Source organism: Trachurus japonicus, chromosome 15 (genome assembly GCF_045865225.1).
Source record: "Trachurus japonicus isolate A0001 chromosome 15, Traja_1.0".
Classification (NCBI taxonomy): domain Eukaryota; kingdom Metazoa; phylum Chordata; class Actinopteri; order Carangiformes; family Carangidae; genus Trachurus; species Trachurus japonicus.
This window is the reverse complement of record NC_140921.1, coordinates 18596914-18613224: the sequence shown is the minus strand read 5'-3', so window position 1 is coordinate 18613224 and position 16311 is coordinate 18596914. Positions and strand designations below refer to the sequence as shown.

Sequence of the window (16311 nt, the reverse complement as noted above, 5' to 3'; positions counted from 1 at the left end):
AGATATAGTTGGGTTTGGGCTTTTTTAATGAAAGTGGGACCCCTCGGCCGTATTGATCACATATACCTTGAAGAACAGCTATAACATTTAAAAACAACTTCATAATAATTTTCTGATATGTGTGAAATTAATTTTACGTTTTTTATTTTCCCCTCTATACTTGGTCATGTCAATTTTCTACCACCACAGCCCTACTGACGGACATCGATGTCACCCAGATCCGCGATGTTCTGGCCTGCTGTGATCCAGACCCTGACAAGTCTGCCTGCATCCTGCTGCTCCTAATGTCCTACTTCAAAGAGCCAAAGGAGAATTTGATGCTTGAAGATGAAGTGTAAGATTTTTTATTCAAATATTTAAAATGCAAAATGAGTGATTAACGCAATTTATTACCTTGTATGATTGACCTCTGACCAATGAACAATATTTATTCTACATTAAATCTCTGCTATCGTGTGTTACTATGTTACAGCCCTGTGCCACTGCTGTGGACGTCAATAGCCTACTGCAGAACTCCCCACCACCGCCTGCTTGATCATTCAAGGTAATGTTTCTTGGATCTTTTATTGACATTTCTAACTCAGTATTTTGTTTTGATTCTAGGAATTTACATGGCCACAATGAACATTTGTGGAGCACTTTATATTTGAAACAGATCTCAAAGTGCTCATAACACATGATGTTTTATCGGTTCATTTCAGGTGACATGATGAAGCCCTCTGGATGGCTGATATCCATCGAGGGACATGTGATGGGCCCACCCTGCTTTCTTCAGCAGCTATTGCATCTTCAACCTTGAGTATCCTGTCGCTGGACAGTCACTAAAGGTATTGTATAAAGATCAGATTTGATCTTGTAATTCATATTATAGTATAGGTTTCTAATTCAGTGATCAGCAATCTTGATGTTTTTCATGCAAGTAACCGTTTAGATCCCAATATGTGGTTAGTTTTTCCAAATGATCAAAGGAGATCCAACAAGTTTGGATTAAAAGTCTATTAGGGTGTGATATGGGAAAATGCCTTGACAAATGCTGCCTGCAATACATAAGTCTATTTAAAACTGAAACTATGTTTGCTTGTTAACAGGTGCTTCTTGGACATCGAGGAAGAAGTGGACCAAAGACCAAGAAGTGGACAACAATGAACCCTTATGTGAGCACCCTTTTGAGGAAACTACCCCTTTCTGACATCCCTTCATTGCTCTCTCCCTTCTCTTATCTTGCCATGTAGGCCTCATTCCTATCCTCTTACTGTTATTGTGACACAGCTAGGTAGTGAATTCCACGTTTCTGTACAATTTCTCTGTATTTTAAAGGGATAGTTCACCCAAAATTGAAATTTCACTCATTATCTACTCACCCTCATGTGGACTAAGGGCTGGGAGAAGTTTCAGAGTCCTCCGTGGCTTCTCTGAGTTACAGGGGGTCTCGGCGTAGCAGTGCATATCCATATGACGGTTGCAAATGGATACCAACTGTCTTCGTAACAAAAAGACACACCAAAAAACATCCAAATACCTCCATGCTGCTGGTATGTAATGTCCATTTTGTATTGAAGCCCCAAAATGCGAAATTGTCCTGAAAAAACTTAAACAAGTCTATTCTTCAAGCTTGTTTTGCAGCGGAAGCTTTTAGAAGCTCCTCTTCCCGGTTCGTCAACTTTGGACGAACTGGGAAGAGGACAGATCCTGGTTCGCCCAAATTTGACAGACCAGGAAGAGGAGCTTCCGCTACAAACAAGCTTGAAGAATAGACTTATTTAATTTTTGGGGGACAATTTCGCATTTCGGGGCTTCAATACAAGACGGACATTACATACGAGCAGCATGGAGGTATTTGGATGTTTTTTGGTGTGTCTTTTTGTTACGAAGAAAAGTGGTATCCATTTGCAACCGTCATATGGACATGCACTGCTACGCCGAGACCCCCTGTAACTCAGAGAAGACACGAAGGACTCTGAAACTTCTCCCACCCTTAGTCCACACGAGGGGGAGGAGATAATGAGTGAAATTTCAATTTTGGGTAAACTATCCCTTTAAGATGGCTTTGGAAAGTTTATAACTGTTGAATTTCTTGAATTCTTGAATATCTTGGCATTTACTGTATGTATGTATGTTTTATTTGTAAATAAATATGCCAATGGGCTAACAGTAAATTGAAACTTTGTCTGCATTACTTATATGACTTCCACAGTATACATTGTAAATTCACAATAAATTACTATGAACTTGTGCATTACATTTACAGTACACACTGTAAAAGTACAGGGCCTTGTTGTAATGATGTACAGCAAAAGGTTGTAATTCCCCAGTAATGTACTGTAATATCACAGTAATTGCTTTGTCATTGAAGCTGTAAAGTTACAGTATACAGTTGTGCTTTTACAACAATGCATTGTAATATCACAGATATGAAATTACAGTAAATTGCTGTGAGCATATTTCACAGTAACCTTATTGTGAAAGTCATGCAAAATTTATCCAATAATTTATTGTAAATTCACAGCGAAAAATCTAACAGTGTAGAGGCAGAGAGTCAGTGTAGTTCAGCAATCTGAGAGTGGGTTTTTTTGGAGAGGGGTGGGAGGCTGCAGGAGAAAAGGCCCTCGCAGGAGCCAGGCCTGTCTGCCGGACTCAAAGACCCTTTCTCCCTCTCTGGACTCACGCTGCTCCTCCTTTATCTGGCCTGCTTTAAATGAGTTTATCACGCTATGAGGGTCTGCGCTGCCAAAATGTAACGTTTTGCCCCCTTTGTCTGTGAGGAGAGCCTCAATTGAGTCTACATTTATTATTTTGACCTTTCGGTAGCCTCAAAAAGGAGCTTCTTTTCGGAGCCTCTCTGCTGACTTTTGTGCTTCCCCGCGGACTGAGGGGACGAGTTTTTTTTTTCTTCTCTCTCCTCCCTTTTAAAGTTTTGTTCCAGGGGGTTGACAAGAAAGCAAAGCTCCAGGGGAATATTGAATGAAAATAAAAATCAATTAGGCCATGGCCTTGTGGAGATATGGGGCACCGCCGTGTGAAGATCACACAGAGAAAAAGGTGCCTCGCGATGATTGGAGCGGCAGAAGAAAGCGCACACTAACCACATTTGTTCTGCTGTTTTCAAAATTATAGTTATACCGAATATTTTAAGCCAATAGGTGATGAGCAGGACCTGACATACGGATCAGTGTGAACCACGTCTGTTTTTTAATACAATGAAATAGGCCTACAACATATTTATTTTTACTGAATCAATCAGCCTCAGTGACTTTACATCACTTTATCGCTTTAGTCATTAATTAATATCGAGTTTAAGTCTGTACTGTGACGAGATTTGACCGTATTATTACTTATAGACTTACAAATCAATATAGACACTGGTATTTTTTAATTACAAAACGTAGCCTAATATTGAAGGGAACATATTGACCCTATACACTCTCCTTATTTTTCTTTTTTAACATTATCTGACATAATATCTGTCACTTTAAACAGTTAGACCAAATCAGACTAAAAACCACCGCGCACATCTCGACGTATCAGGCCCCTTGAAGTTATTGTCAATGTCCAGTTTCTATGCTTTTATGTAGGTAACGATACGAGACAAGAGCGCCCTCTAGTGATGTAAATTAGACACTGGCTGGAAGAGGCTGAACTAGTTTTGTTTCAGCTGTACTGAATTTCTTGTACCTTTCAAAAGATACCTGACTATTTGTGTTGAAAGAGGCAAATATGAATTACATGTAATCATAGTGTACCATTGTGGGTTGATTGCAGCACTGGAAACCAGTCTAGAGATTTATTTGTAAAATTTACACAGGAAAAAAAACTGCTTTCAAATCGCAGATAAACATTTGATGGTGAAAATGAGTAAGGCAAAGTCTGTAGAAGTCATCGGGGCTGATTGCTCCCGTTGCACACAGACTATAGCATGTTATTATATTAAATGGTATTCACATACAAACCCACAGCACTCCTGCACCATCACTGCACCAGATTTTGACACTGAGCCTCAGCAGGCAGGGCTTCGCTGTGATAAGACACTCTTGTGCACTCAATCACTCAGTGCCAGATCATAACCTAAACCAGCGTTTTATGTCCCGATACCATCAGGATTTCGGCATCATTCGACTTGTTGTGGATGAGGAGGAAATGTCCTGCTAATATCAGGAACTTAGTGTTCTTGGCTGAGCTCTTGATCTGCTCGTCTTCTAATTGTCCTGGAAACTGGCCTTCCTCTTCTCCACAAATGCTGTCATACCTTCTTTACGATCATCCTGCAAACAAAAACAAATCATTACTGCACTGTCAAAATCAAAGTCCCTCACCCAACTAACTCACTGTGAGATGGGCTCGTCTACTCACCGTAGCAAAGGTAGCGTGGAATAAACGTTTTTCCAAGCGGTTGCCCTCAGCCAAAGTCAGTTCAAAAGCTGCGGTCACACAGAGCAACCAGTCAGACTACACTGAAACATGTTCAACTTTTGAAAAACGAGCAGAAACAAACTTTACTCACCTGCGTTGACAGCCTCTTTAGCCATGGCAGAGACCAGTTTAGAGTTGGCAGCAATTTTTTCCCCACATTTCACAGCTTCAGACACCAACTGGTCGACTGGATAGATTTTACTCACCAAACCTGGGAAACAATAACAGCCTTATGTAACACAGAAAGAGTAAATAACATATGTCTGGCTCTGCTAAACCTTCTCTTTGTGTGAAAATACTCCATTATAAGAATTTATCCAAAATCCCATAAGTAGAACTGACTGACATATCATCATTACATATTACATTATCATCACTTTTTGATACGGTGTTGAGAGAAATCAAAGAAATCTAATCCATTGTTATGCAATTGTTATGCAAGTAAAACCTCATAAGCAAATAAAGTGACAAATAATTACACCTGTCAAATAAATGCAGAGGAATAAGTACAATATGTGTTTCTGATTAGTAGTGGAGTTGAAATATAAAGTAGTAATACAATGGTATTACTCAACAATACAGTGGGAAAAATAAGTATTTGATACCCTGCTGATTTTTAGCCTTATTTCACTTGATCAATGTAAATTCATAACCTTTATGCTGATATCATTTCTGGATTTTTTTTGTTGATATTCTGTCTTTCTCTGTTAAAATAAACTTACCATAAAAACTACAGACTGTCCATTTCTTTGTGGTGGAACAAACTTACAAAATCAGCAGGGGATCAAATAGTGTATAATCCCCACTGTATATGTATAAATGTACTTTCTAACACTGCTGTTACCTGACTGCTTGGCTTCTTGAGCATTAATCTTGTCTCCTGTTAGGACCAATTCCATCGCCAGGGACTTCCCCACTGCACGAGTCAGGCGCTGGGTGCCACCCGCCCCTGCAGGCAGACAGACAGACAGACAGACGACATGAGCAGCCGCTCCAAGAGCAACAATCTGGTAACTTAAGTAAGAGGAAGTAAAGTCTGAACGGATGAAGAAAGTAGAGAGAACCAAGTCTTTACCTGGAATGGTCCCCAGCAGGATCTCTGGTTGGCCGAACTGCGCCTTCTCTCCAGCGTAGATGATGTCACACATCATGGCGAGCTCACAGCCTCCACCCAGCTGAAACCATACAAGGTACAGGAAGTGAATGAAGTTTCTATTCATTGTTTTTAAAAGTTTCAAGGAAAAACACACACAAATTATAGCTGCTGTGCAGCGATGGGTCGGGTCCGGGCTACTTTTGGGCAAATTTAGGCAATTCTGAGCAACAAACAAGAGAATAGGAAGACAAGACAGTTGACCTTATAATGTTCAATTTGCATCAGTTGAGGATTGAACCCACAACCTCGGGAACCAAAGACCGTTGTCTATCGCACTGAGCTAATTGGCAAGTGGCATACAACAGTGGCTTCACAAATTGAGTAAGCCATTCACTGTCGTGTAGGCAGATTTGAAACCACAGTGAAAAGAAAAATTTTTGAGGTAAAATAATGATATGTATTTGTCAAACATCTACTATGAGTCTAAGATGTTAGGAGCCTTCACACATGGTCCAGTCCAAGCTATTTGGATTTTTAAACTTAGAGGCTTGCTGTGATGCCACCAATTGTCTTGTGTTTCGTGTTGAGGACAACTGACATTTTGATGTGTCATCATCATCATCATCATCACCCATGCTGGGTCTTGAACCCACAGCCTCTGACACCAAGAACCAGCTCCTAACTCGCTGAGCTAATTAGCTGGTAGTGAGACCTGCTGTGTAGCTTCATTTATCCACTCAGGTGAGCCAGTGCCCGGGCAGCTGTTGTGATGAAATGGTCAAAAGTCAGAAATTCAGTCATCTAAACAAAAATCTGATAACACATAAATTGCATCTTGACAGCATGGAAATGTTGGTGATTTGTTTTTAATGATAAGTGTTTTGCTTCATAAGAGAAAATATGATGTTTATAAATTCCACTCTCACATTGACTGCAGTTGTTCCCATGAGAGCAGAATTCAAAATGTTCTCAAAAATTCAGTTTTTGAATTAAAATTCTGATATTTGCTAAACTTCATCAACCATGACTCCAGAATATTCTCATTTTTTTTCAGGAAGATTGAAAATGTATTTATCAAGAGTTTGATGGTATATGTTTACAGTAGTGTTTACAGTCAAACGTTTTCATGCACTGTAGGCTCAATTTTTGCTTAATCAAAAATCCGAGAAACAAGTTTTGTGGAGGACGGTCTGGAGATGCTCTGTAGCAAGTTTGGTGACAATTGAGCAAAAATTGTGGGAGGAGATACATTTTAAAAGTTTTACAGTTATTGAAAAAAACAGAGTGATGGACTTCATAATTTGTAATAAGTTTAAGTGGACAAAAGTTTCAGCAGTATTGAGGCTACATTGTGGTGAAGTTTCAACACTGTAGCATCTACCGTTGGTATGGTAGGAATTTTTAAAGTTTTTAAATTTAAACGCTTATTGTGCCCCCCCTAGGAGGGGGGGGCACATGTCCTTGGAGTTGAGTAAATCTGGCATGGGGTCGGATGTTTCTGTGAAGTTTGGTGAGTTTTCGCCCATGGGAAGTATGACTTCCTTGGAAGAAGAAAGAAAGAAAGAAAGAAAGAAAGAAAGAAAGAAAGAAAGAAAGAAGAAGAATTCCTCGGAATACAATAGTGTCCCGGCAGCTTAGCTGCCCGGACCCTAATGATGAGGAAATATTACATTTATTCCAATTCTGGTTGCAAGTTGAGTCTGTGTTTGTTTGCTTTGACAGGTTCACTTCAACAAAATATCTGTATATTGTTTTTCTTTCATCTTTTTTCAATTAATAAAATAAATGATTAAAAAAAAGACACTTACAGCAAACCCATTAACAGCTGCGATCACAGGCTTCTTCACTGTGGACACTCTGTTCCAGTGAGCCAGGAAGTTTCCTCCGTAACACTCCTGGAAGGTTCGATTCTGCATCTCTTTGATGTCCGCCCCCGCTGGAAAACACAAGTCAGACTTACTGCTGATGTATCACTGTGAACGGTGTATCGTTATATAGTCTGTTCCCGGCTCCGAGGAGGCACAATGCAAAACACCAGCACAGAAAAAAACACACTTGGTTGGTTCCCTCACCAGCAAAAGCCCTGTCACTGCCTGTGATGACGACAGCTCCGACGTCGCCGTCAGCCTCGAAGGCGTCCAGGGCCTGTCCCACCTCCCTCATCAGCCCGTCACACAGAGCGTTCAGAGCTTTGGGCCGGTTCAGCTGGATGAAACCCACGTTGCTCTTCTCACCTCGCTTCTCCACCAAGATGTACTCATACTGACCACCTGCATGAAGAGCAAACAAACAAACACTGATAAGAGGAGACTTTAAGACACTTAGAATCGAAGGCTTTGATTTCTGCTGACTCTCCAGACCTTTGCAATTCAAAAAAGGAACAAAAAAGCTATGTCCTGACATGATTTATTAACATTTGATTTTTCATGTCACTGAAAAAGAAAAAGTACGGTAAAAGGATTAACCCTGGAAAAATGACTAATTCACTAAAGTTCATTTAAGCCTTTGATTTACTGTAGTTGCCAGTGGTTAAAGTACTTGATTCATGTAGTTACTTAATCAATGTAGAAAGTAAGTGAGGTTCTGTCCAATAAAAACATCTAACATGTTGTGAAATCATGTAACTATCTGGTCACCTGCACTTCATAGTCCCGGCCTCCTGTTAATCATTCATGAAAGGTGACAACCTTGTGCCAAGGCCTTAGAGAAACCTTGGAGAGCCCTGATACATCTTGTGGAGAAAAGTTACAAAACTCATGTTTGCAGGAAACACAGATTTATGTATGTTTGGCCTTTAAGAGAAAATCCACCCAAAAACAGAATTTACTCCAAGCTATTCCCATTACTGTGTACAGTCTAAATGTAAAACCACAAACTGTCACTTCAGAGTTGTAAATCAAATCACACTGACTGTATAATTAGTCAAAACAAACAAACATAGTAAATACTAATCAAACTTTCGTCAAATATGCCTCTTTCTCCAGGTTTTTAGATGAAGACAGCAAACTTAAATGCTGCATTTTAGATTGCACGGTTAAATTCTGCAGTATGTGTTTTTTTTTAATCCTTTATATCTTGTTTGCAATGCATAAATAAATAAATCATACCATAAGATTGTACAGAAATGACCCCTGTAAATTCCACTTTAGGGTGGAATTTCTCTTCACACAGCACTGATATCCAAACGAACAACGTGTTGAGAAATGATTTGTCGTTAAAGTGCAGCAGCAGCAGCAGCTCGGTTTGTGGTGCTGGTAAAACAACACGCAGACAGTCAGTCTATGGTTTGGACAGAGTGAAGTTAGTTAGTTAGTTAGCTGCTGCTGCTGACTGCTGCACATGCGTCGCAGTGCGTGTCGCAGGTTTCTTGACATTGTGGCAGCAGCAGCAGCAGCAGCAGCGGACTGACCCCGGGTTGTGTCTGAGTCTGAACACCGACCTGAGCTGTAGAGGCGGGCGGCGGACAGGGCGGCCGGGGCCCGGCAGGGCTTCAGCAGCGAGGCGGCGCTTCTGCAGAGGAAAGCCATGACAGCGACGACGGCGACGGCAGACTGTTGTTGTCAATGAACTTGCTCCTGGATCTCGGGCTGCTTCTTCCTCCTGCGTCTTCTTCTCTGTTGGTGTTTTTTCATTAGGAGGCATGTAGCGCCCCCTGGTGTCTGGGAAGGGCAGACCAGGGGGAATTGCCTTAAAAGAAAAACGTATTTATTTAACTAGCCTAAGTAAAATTTTGCTCCATTCACTTATTTATAGGGGCTACATGACTTTCGCATTATATTCATTTATTTATTTTATGTTTTATTTAGTTCATTCCGGGGATATTATCAAAAGGTTAAATATGTGGACGTATGAAATATTCTAATATCATATAATTTTCTCTGATATCCTACACTGTTATTGAAAAATTTGGTTGGTCTGGTTAATATTCATCCTTGTTAAATCGACACAATTAGCATAATATTATCTAAGTAGCGTTATGCTGAAATACCTGGCGTTAAATATGAAGAGCAAATGGATCTTCCAGCCTACACGTAACCCCCCCCCCCCAAACAACCAAAATAAATATAACACTAACTATGAGTTGAAATATGAAGGAAATAAGTAAATGCAGATGAACGTTTGACAAAACGTTGTGTCGCACAAGACAAGAGAGAAACCAAACAATTTCATCATTTTATCACATAATATCACAAAAATCATCTTTGGAAAAGGCTCCCAGTCTGACTGTGACTGTTTCGTGGTATCTGATGCTCCTGTGAGACTGTGTGAGCGTGCTGCGCGCTCTCGCAGCTTTCTGCGTGAACGAGCTTTATATGCATCGCCCGTGACAATCCCATCTCCATCTCCTCTCCTCCGAGTGAAAAACATAAGCAAGGATAAGAACACACGGAAATAAGGTAGGCACCGACCATTAAGGTTTACTGTTTAATATGGGCGTGGATGTGTGAGGGAACAATGCATGTGTTTTACATGGAGGGATTCCTTGAGGCTACAGCAGCGAACAGGCTGATTTATGAGAGTACAGTCAGATGAACATCATCTATTTGCATTATATATGCATTAGTAAAAAACCTGTTACTGATGACATATTGTACATGCAATAACCGCAATACTGTGTATATTTCTACTGAATGACCCAGTTACTTGCCAGACCAGGCATTTCTGCTGATGGCCTGTTACCACTGGCAAACATGTCATCTTTTTCTTTTTATTCATAATCATAAATAAACCGAGCAGTCTTTCATGAAGGCTGAAAGGAAACAGCACATTTCTCTTTCTCTGCTGAGGACATTTATTTTTAAACTGACCTACTTTGATGGAGAGAGGGATGTTGCAACACTGTGTTTATGATCAGACAATATATTCAGCAACACTGAACACTACAAGGCTGCTCACGTTTGTGTAAGAGTACTATAATCTGGGTTCTTCAGTTCTGTTGAGGGTGTATATATTGGTTTACACTCTGGATTTTAAACAGAATTCATCAGTGAATAGAAAATATTATATGTTTACTGCAATGTTCCCAAAATTGTCTTTACAGGATGTGGATAATTTCTCTATTTCAGACATTAAAGATGCAGGTATCCACCACAGGTAGGCCTCAAATGTGTTTCTGCTCCATTTTCTTCCTGCACAGGCGTCAGGAATGAACCAGGTGGTTGCAGCATGCTGGACTTGCCTCCTGCTCTCTGCTTTCCTGTTTGAACCTGCTCTTTCCAAGGGCGGTCGTGGAGGGTCTCGGGGCTCCTCTCGAGGATCCTCCTCCCGCAGCTCCACGGCGGGGAGTTACCGGGGAGGAGGCGCCTACGGTGGGACCCGCTCTCGCTTCAGGGTGGCGGGGCGATCTTCCCCGGTGAGGGTGGCGAGCGCAGCAGCTGCAGGGGCAGCGGTGGCGTTGACGGCGGATAAATGGTACGCCTCCGCCTACCGCCGCAGCAACGCCGACAGCTCGGAGGAAGAGCTGGATTACTACAACAGGACCAATTACTTTGATGCACTAATGTCAGGCTCAACTCAAAATGGGATTTCTCTCTCCAAGCTGGTTTCTATCACTATTGCAACATTTTCATCAAAATACGGACTCCTACTGGACACTATACTGTAGATGTCGAGGTCATTTCTCAGGATGAATTCCTGATTTGGTTTAGGCCTGAGCTTCTGCCCTGGATCTGACTATAATGTGCAGGACTGGCTAGAACCTGCACTGGGAAGACCAGTTAGAGGTGCATCACAGTGGTGGAGTGACACCACGATCACAAAAAACAAAGAAAAAAAACATCACTGTACTGTATGTTTTTACACATACGATCCTCTATACCAACAGACATTACCAGCACAGTGTTCAACATGACATCTCACCTGTCAAAAAGTGTGTCTTTGTGTAATCTACTTCAATCTGTGTGACAGAGACTGACAATTAGTTTCCTAAATCGTGATTTCTATGTAAGAAAGTGTTTGTCATAAAAATCCCAAATAGCCTTTATAAAGAGTGTAAACACAGTGCTGGCTGACAGCTTTAATTATACTGCCAAACTCAACTGTATGTTAAAAAAAAATAAAAGGAAGTATTTTCATAAACAGAAATGTGAGTGACCATAAACACTGCTCTGTACAACTTAAGTTCATTATTTGTATATATATATTCATCAGCCTGGACTTGCATCTGTGTGTAAAACACTCAAGTGCAGGTCACTCGTCATTCAACAGTTTAAGTTCAAGTTAAACCCAAACATGTCTTTTTTTCCCCCACGTTATTATTTTTTATTTTAGGAAGAGAATTGGCACATTTTTCTTATTGTGTGACCTCAACCAACATGTTATTTACTTCTTCATTCTTTCTGAAAAACAAAGTATTGCTTGATTTATGGCAACAGTCATCGGTGTGGCCATAAACATACAACACACAACACCTTGTATTGGGAAAACTAGACTGCATCTTCCACAATCACCTCAAACGTCTGTGTAGTTCAAACCCTTTTATAAGACCTTGAAATGTTGTGAATTTGTTTCTCAGACCTTTATGTGAACCCTGTCCTGGTTGGGAGGGACACTAGAGAACAGACTGCTGCTCTCACTGTTATTTATTCCTGTCTCTCTCTGTCCGTCATCCAAGAGGAGCTTTTAATCTGCAGTAGACACTCAGGAGCAACAGACTGTTCCATATATATATAAGTGCAATCTATTATATGCTACTACAATTATGTACATGATCAATAATTTGTTATCACTGTCTTTATGCTAATAAATATCCTGTTTACACCACGTCGGATATGTGTGCCTCGTGTCTTCTAAGCAAACCTGAGAAAAATGTCAAACCTGGATCAAATTAAATAATTTTATTTACAAAAGATACAGTGACTTTTTACAATTGAAGACAGACTGCATCACTTGCTGCAGACCGCAGGATGTCTTAGCCACAAGGACAGACTTGGACCATATTTCCTTGATGACACACTTCATTCATCCAGATTGAGGACGAACTGGCAAAAATCCAGCAACAGTCTCTTGTTACCTTGATTCAAAAGGCTCAGGTCAGTCCAGCATGACTCGTCCCAGCTCTCCTTTCCTGAAGGCTCTTATGAAAGCATAGGCTGCTGCCGTGTAGTTTGGAAGAGTGACGGTGATGTTCCCTGAAGGAGAGGAGCAACAAACATTTCTATAGTAGGGCTATTCTTTAAGATGATATGATGCCAATCAAACTGAAGAGAAATTGTGCACATTGCTTCAGAATGCAAGAATTAAATAATATGTAGTTATTTGCCTTTTGCTGTCTACCATCTTAAATTTTCCATTTCAGTTTTTTGAAAATCCAGTCTTCTTAATTATCACAGTAGTATTGGTCAAATATGTAAATATAGTGGATTATCTGGTTCAATAGCAGACATAGGTGTAATAAGTGACATTTTAGGACAGATGCATATTCGCTTTCTGTTAGAGTAGCTTATCTTAGCTTAGCTTAGCATAAAGACTGGAAACAGGGGAACACTGTCACCTTTTCACTTATTATAATGTCACATTTTATTTGTTAATCTGTACAAAGGAAATACTTTATAGTACATCAATATAAAAAGTTTTCTCAGAAAAAAAGGCTATAGCTAAAGTCTACGGGCCTCTTTTCCTCAGTCACTTAATTTTATTTCAGCTAGACTTTTCCCTTTTAAACACCATAATTAATTTGCAAACTTACCATAAGTGAAGCTAAGCTAACTGGATGCTGGTTATAGCGTCACACATACTGTGCAGAATGATACAGTTCATCTCATCTAACTCTCAACAAGAAAGTAAACAAGTCTATATTTCCCAAAATGTCCAGTATTCCCATTAACATATGGCGTGCCGTGTCTGTAATAGTATATGTAACAGGGGTATCTGTAGGATTAGTTTTTCCTTACCCACTCCTGTTATGGCTTTGACTCGCTGGGTCTTTCCAAGTTTTACAGCGATGCGTTTGAGGACATACTGGATGTCATCACTGGGCTCTTTGAGGTTGTATTTCTCCACATAACTGCACATCAAGAAGACACATGGAGTAAACAGTCGATGTGAAGCAAAAGGAAGGAATACACTAACCTTAACTGTAATTTAGAAAGAAAAAAATCACACCTGAAGTTTCCCAGCCTGTTTAGAGAATAAAGTAAGTAGTCAGCAATAACATCTTCACCAACCAAATGGTCCAGTATAGTTCCTGGGGACAAAGAAAAAAAGACGAAAAGGTCGGTTGAGCACATTAGAGAAACCTCTCATGCAAACGAGTGTGAGAGCCGCTCCACTGAACACAGAACAACAAATTTACACGTGGCGTTTACTGAATTAAAACATTTGTTATGTTGGGTAAAAAATAAAAGACCATGTTCTGCTCACCACATAAAGCCAGCTTTATGCCTGTTTCAACACTCTCAATCTTGGGAGGCAAAACTCCTGGTGTGTCCAACAGGTACATTATGGGTCGCTCACACACCTGAGGACAAAGACAGCTACAAATACTGCACAGATACACAAATACAATGAATACAAACATGCACATGGACAAACATGTCCTTCACACCCACCTGAATTTTAGTCAGGACCGCTTTAGTTATACCAGGCTCTCCACCGACTCGAGATGCACGACCTGAGATTGGTGCATAAGTACAATACTTAGTATTACACAGAGGCAATGCCCAACAACTATCAGCTATTTTCATCATGTATACCTTTCTTCAAGTTTGTTCTTCTTAATGAGTTAATAAGAGACGACTTCCCCACATTGGGCACCCCGATCACCATCAGGCAATAATTTGTATTCTGAAAGTTTGTCAAAATATTCAAGGATTCAATAATTTGTGAATCACACAGTGGTTTAAATACAAAAAACAAAGTATGGTATATAAAGTTTAAATATATGCGATATATAGGTTTGATAAGCATTGTTCATAGTTGTGTGAGGCTGTGACCTGCCTCTTATTTTTTATTTTGTGACACATTATGCAGATGTTTCTGATGTAGTAGCTTATTGCAGATGTTGCACAATGAGAAATGAGAAAAGATCACTGAAGTTGTTAGGAATAAAGTTTTTTTCGTTAAGTTATTTATTTGCACAGCTGTAAATGTCTGCTGCTGATAATGTTTTGCCAGAATTACAATGAGCTACAATATATGATTACACTGCGTGAATGTATTTACCTCATCTCTGTTAAAACGTGGTGTGTCTCCAATAATATCCATCACCATCGGCACCAACTAACAAAAGAAAAAAGAAAGGAATGACTTGCACGTTCATGATCAGATTTCTATTCCACATCAGGAACAAACTTGTGAAAACAGTCATATGTGCAGATGACCTTTACCTTTTTGATGTTTTCATGTCGTTGCGTTAAACTATCTGTGAAGAGAACGTTCCTCACCCCATCCTTTTCCAGCTTCTTCAGGGTTTTCTGTCGAGCGTTAAATGTAAAGACATTGATAAGTCTTAGCAATTTAAAAATGCTACTCACATGTGACGTGGCTAGAATAGCAGCGAGACCTTTTACCTGCTTGTTGGACAAATCAGCAAGGTCCATCTTGTTGAGAATAAGCACATGTGGTCTGACATCAAGAGCCTCCTGAAACACTGGGTTTCTTCCAGAGAAGGGGATGTGCTTAACGTTAAAGAGAAATCAAACACCTCTGCAGAAAACAGCAGCAGTCAAGTTCCTCCTCGACACTGTGCAAGGTGTACACATTTTATATGCTACAGTGAGTCCTGACCACAGAGATGCCGGATGGATATTTGCTTAAACAAATCATTCACTTTGGAATATGAAAATTTAAATCAAGTAGTACACTGGATAGCCTGGATCATCCCACTGGTCATCAAGCCTTAACCTAGACTAGAAATACATTTAGAAATTATAATTTACATTATGGCTGTTAAAAAAAAGCACTACAATACAAATACTTATATGGATATATATTATTTCATGATTTTACTATTTTTTTCCCCCAGGTAACAATCAAAACTTGAACATTTCTACTACTGGTTTCTACTTTCTTTATGAGTGATACTAATGTGTAGCTTTTTTTTTTCACATTACATCAAGGTTGGAAACAATATTGTCCTTAGTGAGTATCAATTTATCCATTTCCCCCAAAACCCACTATTGTAACTCACTTGCTTGTGAGAAATAAGTGCTCTCTGGGTAAATGATAGAAAAATATCTGAATAAAAACAATAAGATGTCATTTTTACTGTCAGTGTAAAAACAAAGGATATTCTGGCATCGTGTATTTCTATGATGCAGTCCACACTCCTGAGGCTGGCTTTCATCTGCTTCAAACCTGTAAACAGTCAAGTTTTTCACATTTGCCCCGACCACATTACATCCAACACATTGTGGAGATAATACGGTGTGAAGCTGGTGTGAAGCTGGTGTGAAGCTGTCACCTTTAGCCATGTGTCCGGGGAACCAGTGAGCCACATCCCGTCCCCCGAAGTCAAACACGGTCCTGAACTTATCGACATGACGGAGAGCCTGGTACAGTCTCATGGCCGCTGAACAACACTACACTTCACGTCCAACTGGTCATGAAAGGCGTATGTTGTTGACCAGTTGGCTACAAACTTCTTGCAGCACAGGACATGCCGGTGTGTTACACTGTTTACATGCCGACTCGAATAATCTACCGTCAAATTATCCGTTCCGGGTCGAGACTGCTTTCCGTCTCGACACGCTGTTGGACGCATTGTTGCCCTCCCCAGGATAGACAATGAATTACTCTGATCACGTAAACCAAAGAAAGATATATAATATAACAAAAAAAAATTCCAAACAGATATTTGACAAATATAT

At 40.1% G+C, this 16311-nt stretch overlaps 3 protein-coding genes across 3 annotated transcripts; 1 reads left to right on the top strand and 2 right to left on the bottom strand.

Annotated features, from left to right (window-relative positions):
* Positions 1-3767: 3767 nt before the first annotated feature.
* echs1 (enoyl CoA hydratase, short chain, 1, mitochondrial) lies at positions 3768-9104 on the bottom strand. The gene is made up of 8 exons (XM_085800202.1): positions 8943-9104; positions 7576-7773; positions 7312-7439; positions 5483-5582; positions 5252-5356; positions 4499-4618; positions 4348-4415; positions 3768-4259 (listed from the first exon to the last, which is right to left on the bottom strand). The coding sequence occupies exons 1-8, from the start codon at positions 9028-9030 to the stop codon at positions 4194-4196; spliced, it is 873 nt and encodes a 290-aa protein (XP_085656328.1). The 5' UTR covers positions 9031-9104; the 3' UTR covers positions 3768-4193.
* A 680-nt stretch (positions 9105-9784) lies between these two features.
* sprn (shadow of prion protein) lies at positions 9785-11256 on the top strand. Its single transcript, XM_085800201.1, has 2 exons — positions 9785-9900; positions 10641-11256. Exon 2 carries the CDS (start codon positions 10650-10652, stop codon positions 11106-11108), a length of 459 nt encoding a protein of 152 aa, XP_085656327.1. The 5' UTR covers positions 9785-9900; positions 10641-10649; the 3' UTR covers positions 11109-11256.
* Positions 11257-12324: 1068 nt separating this feature from the next.
* mtg1 (mitochondrial ribosome-associated GTPase 1) lies at positions 12325-16139 on the bottom strand. The gene is made up of 11 exons (XM_085800200.1): positions 15906-16139; positions 15735-15799; positions 15013-15117; positions 14830-14916; positions 14666-14722; positions 14197-14287; positions 14053-14114; positions 13865-13961; positions 13607-13688; positions 13396-13508; positions 12325-12633 (listed from the first exon to the last, which is right to left on the bottom strand). The coding sequence occupies exons 1-11, from the start codon at positions 16006-16008 to the stop codon at positions 12536-12538; spliced, it is 960 nt and encodes a 319-aa protein (XP_085656326.1). The 5' UTR covers positions 16009-16139; the 3' UTR covers positions 12325-12535.
* Positions 16140-16311: the final 172 nt, after the last annotated feature.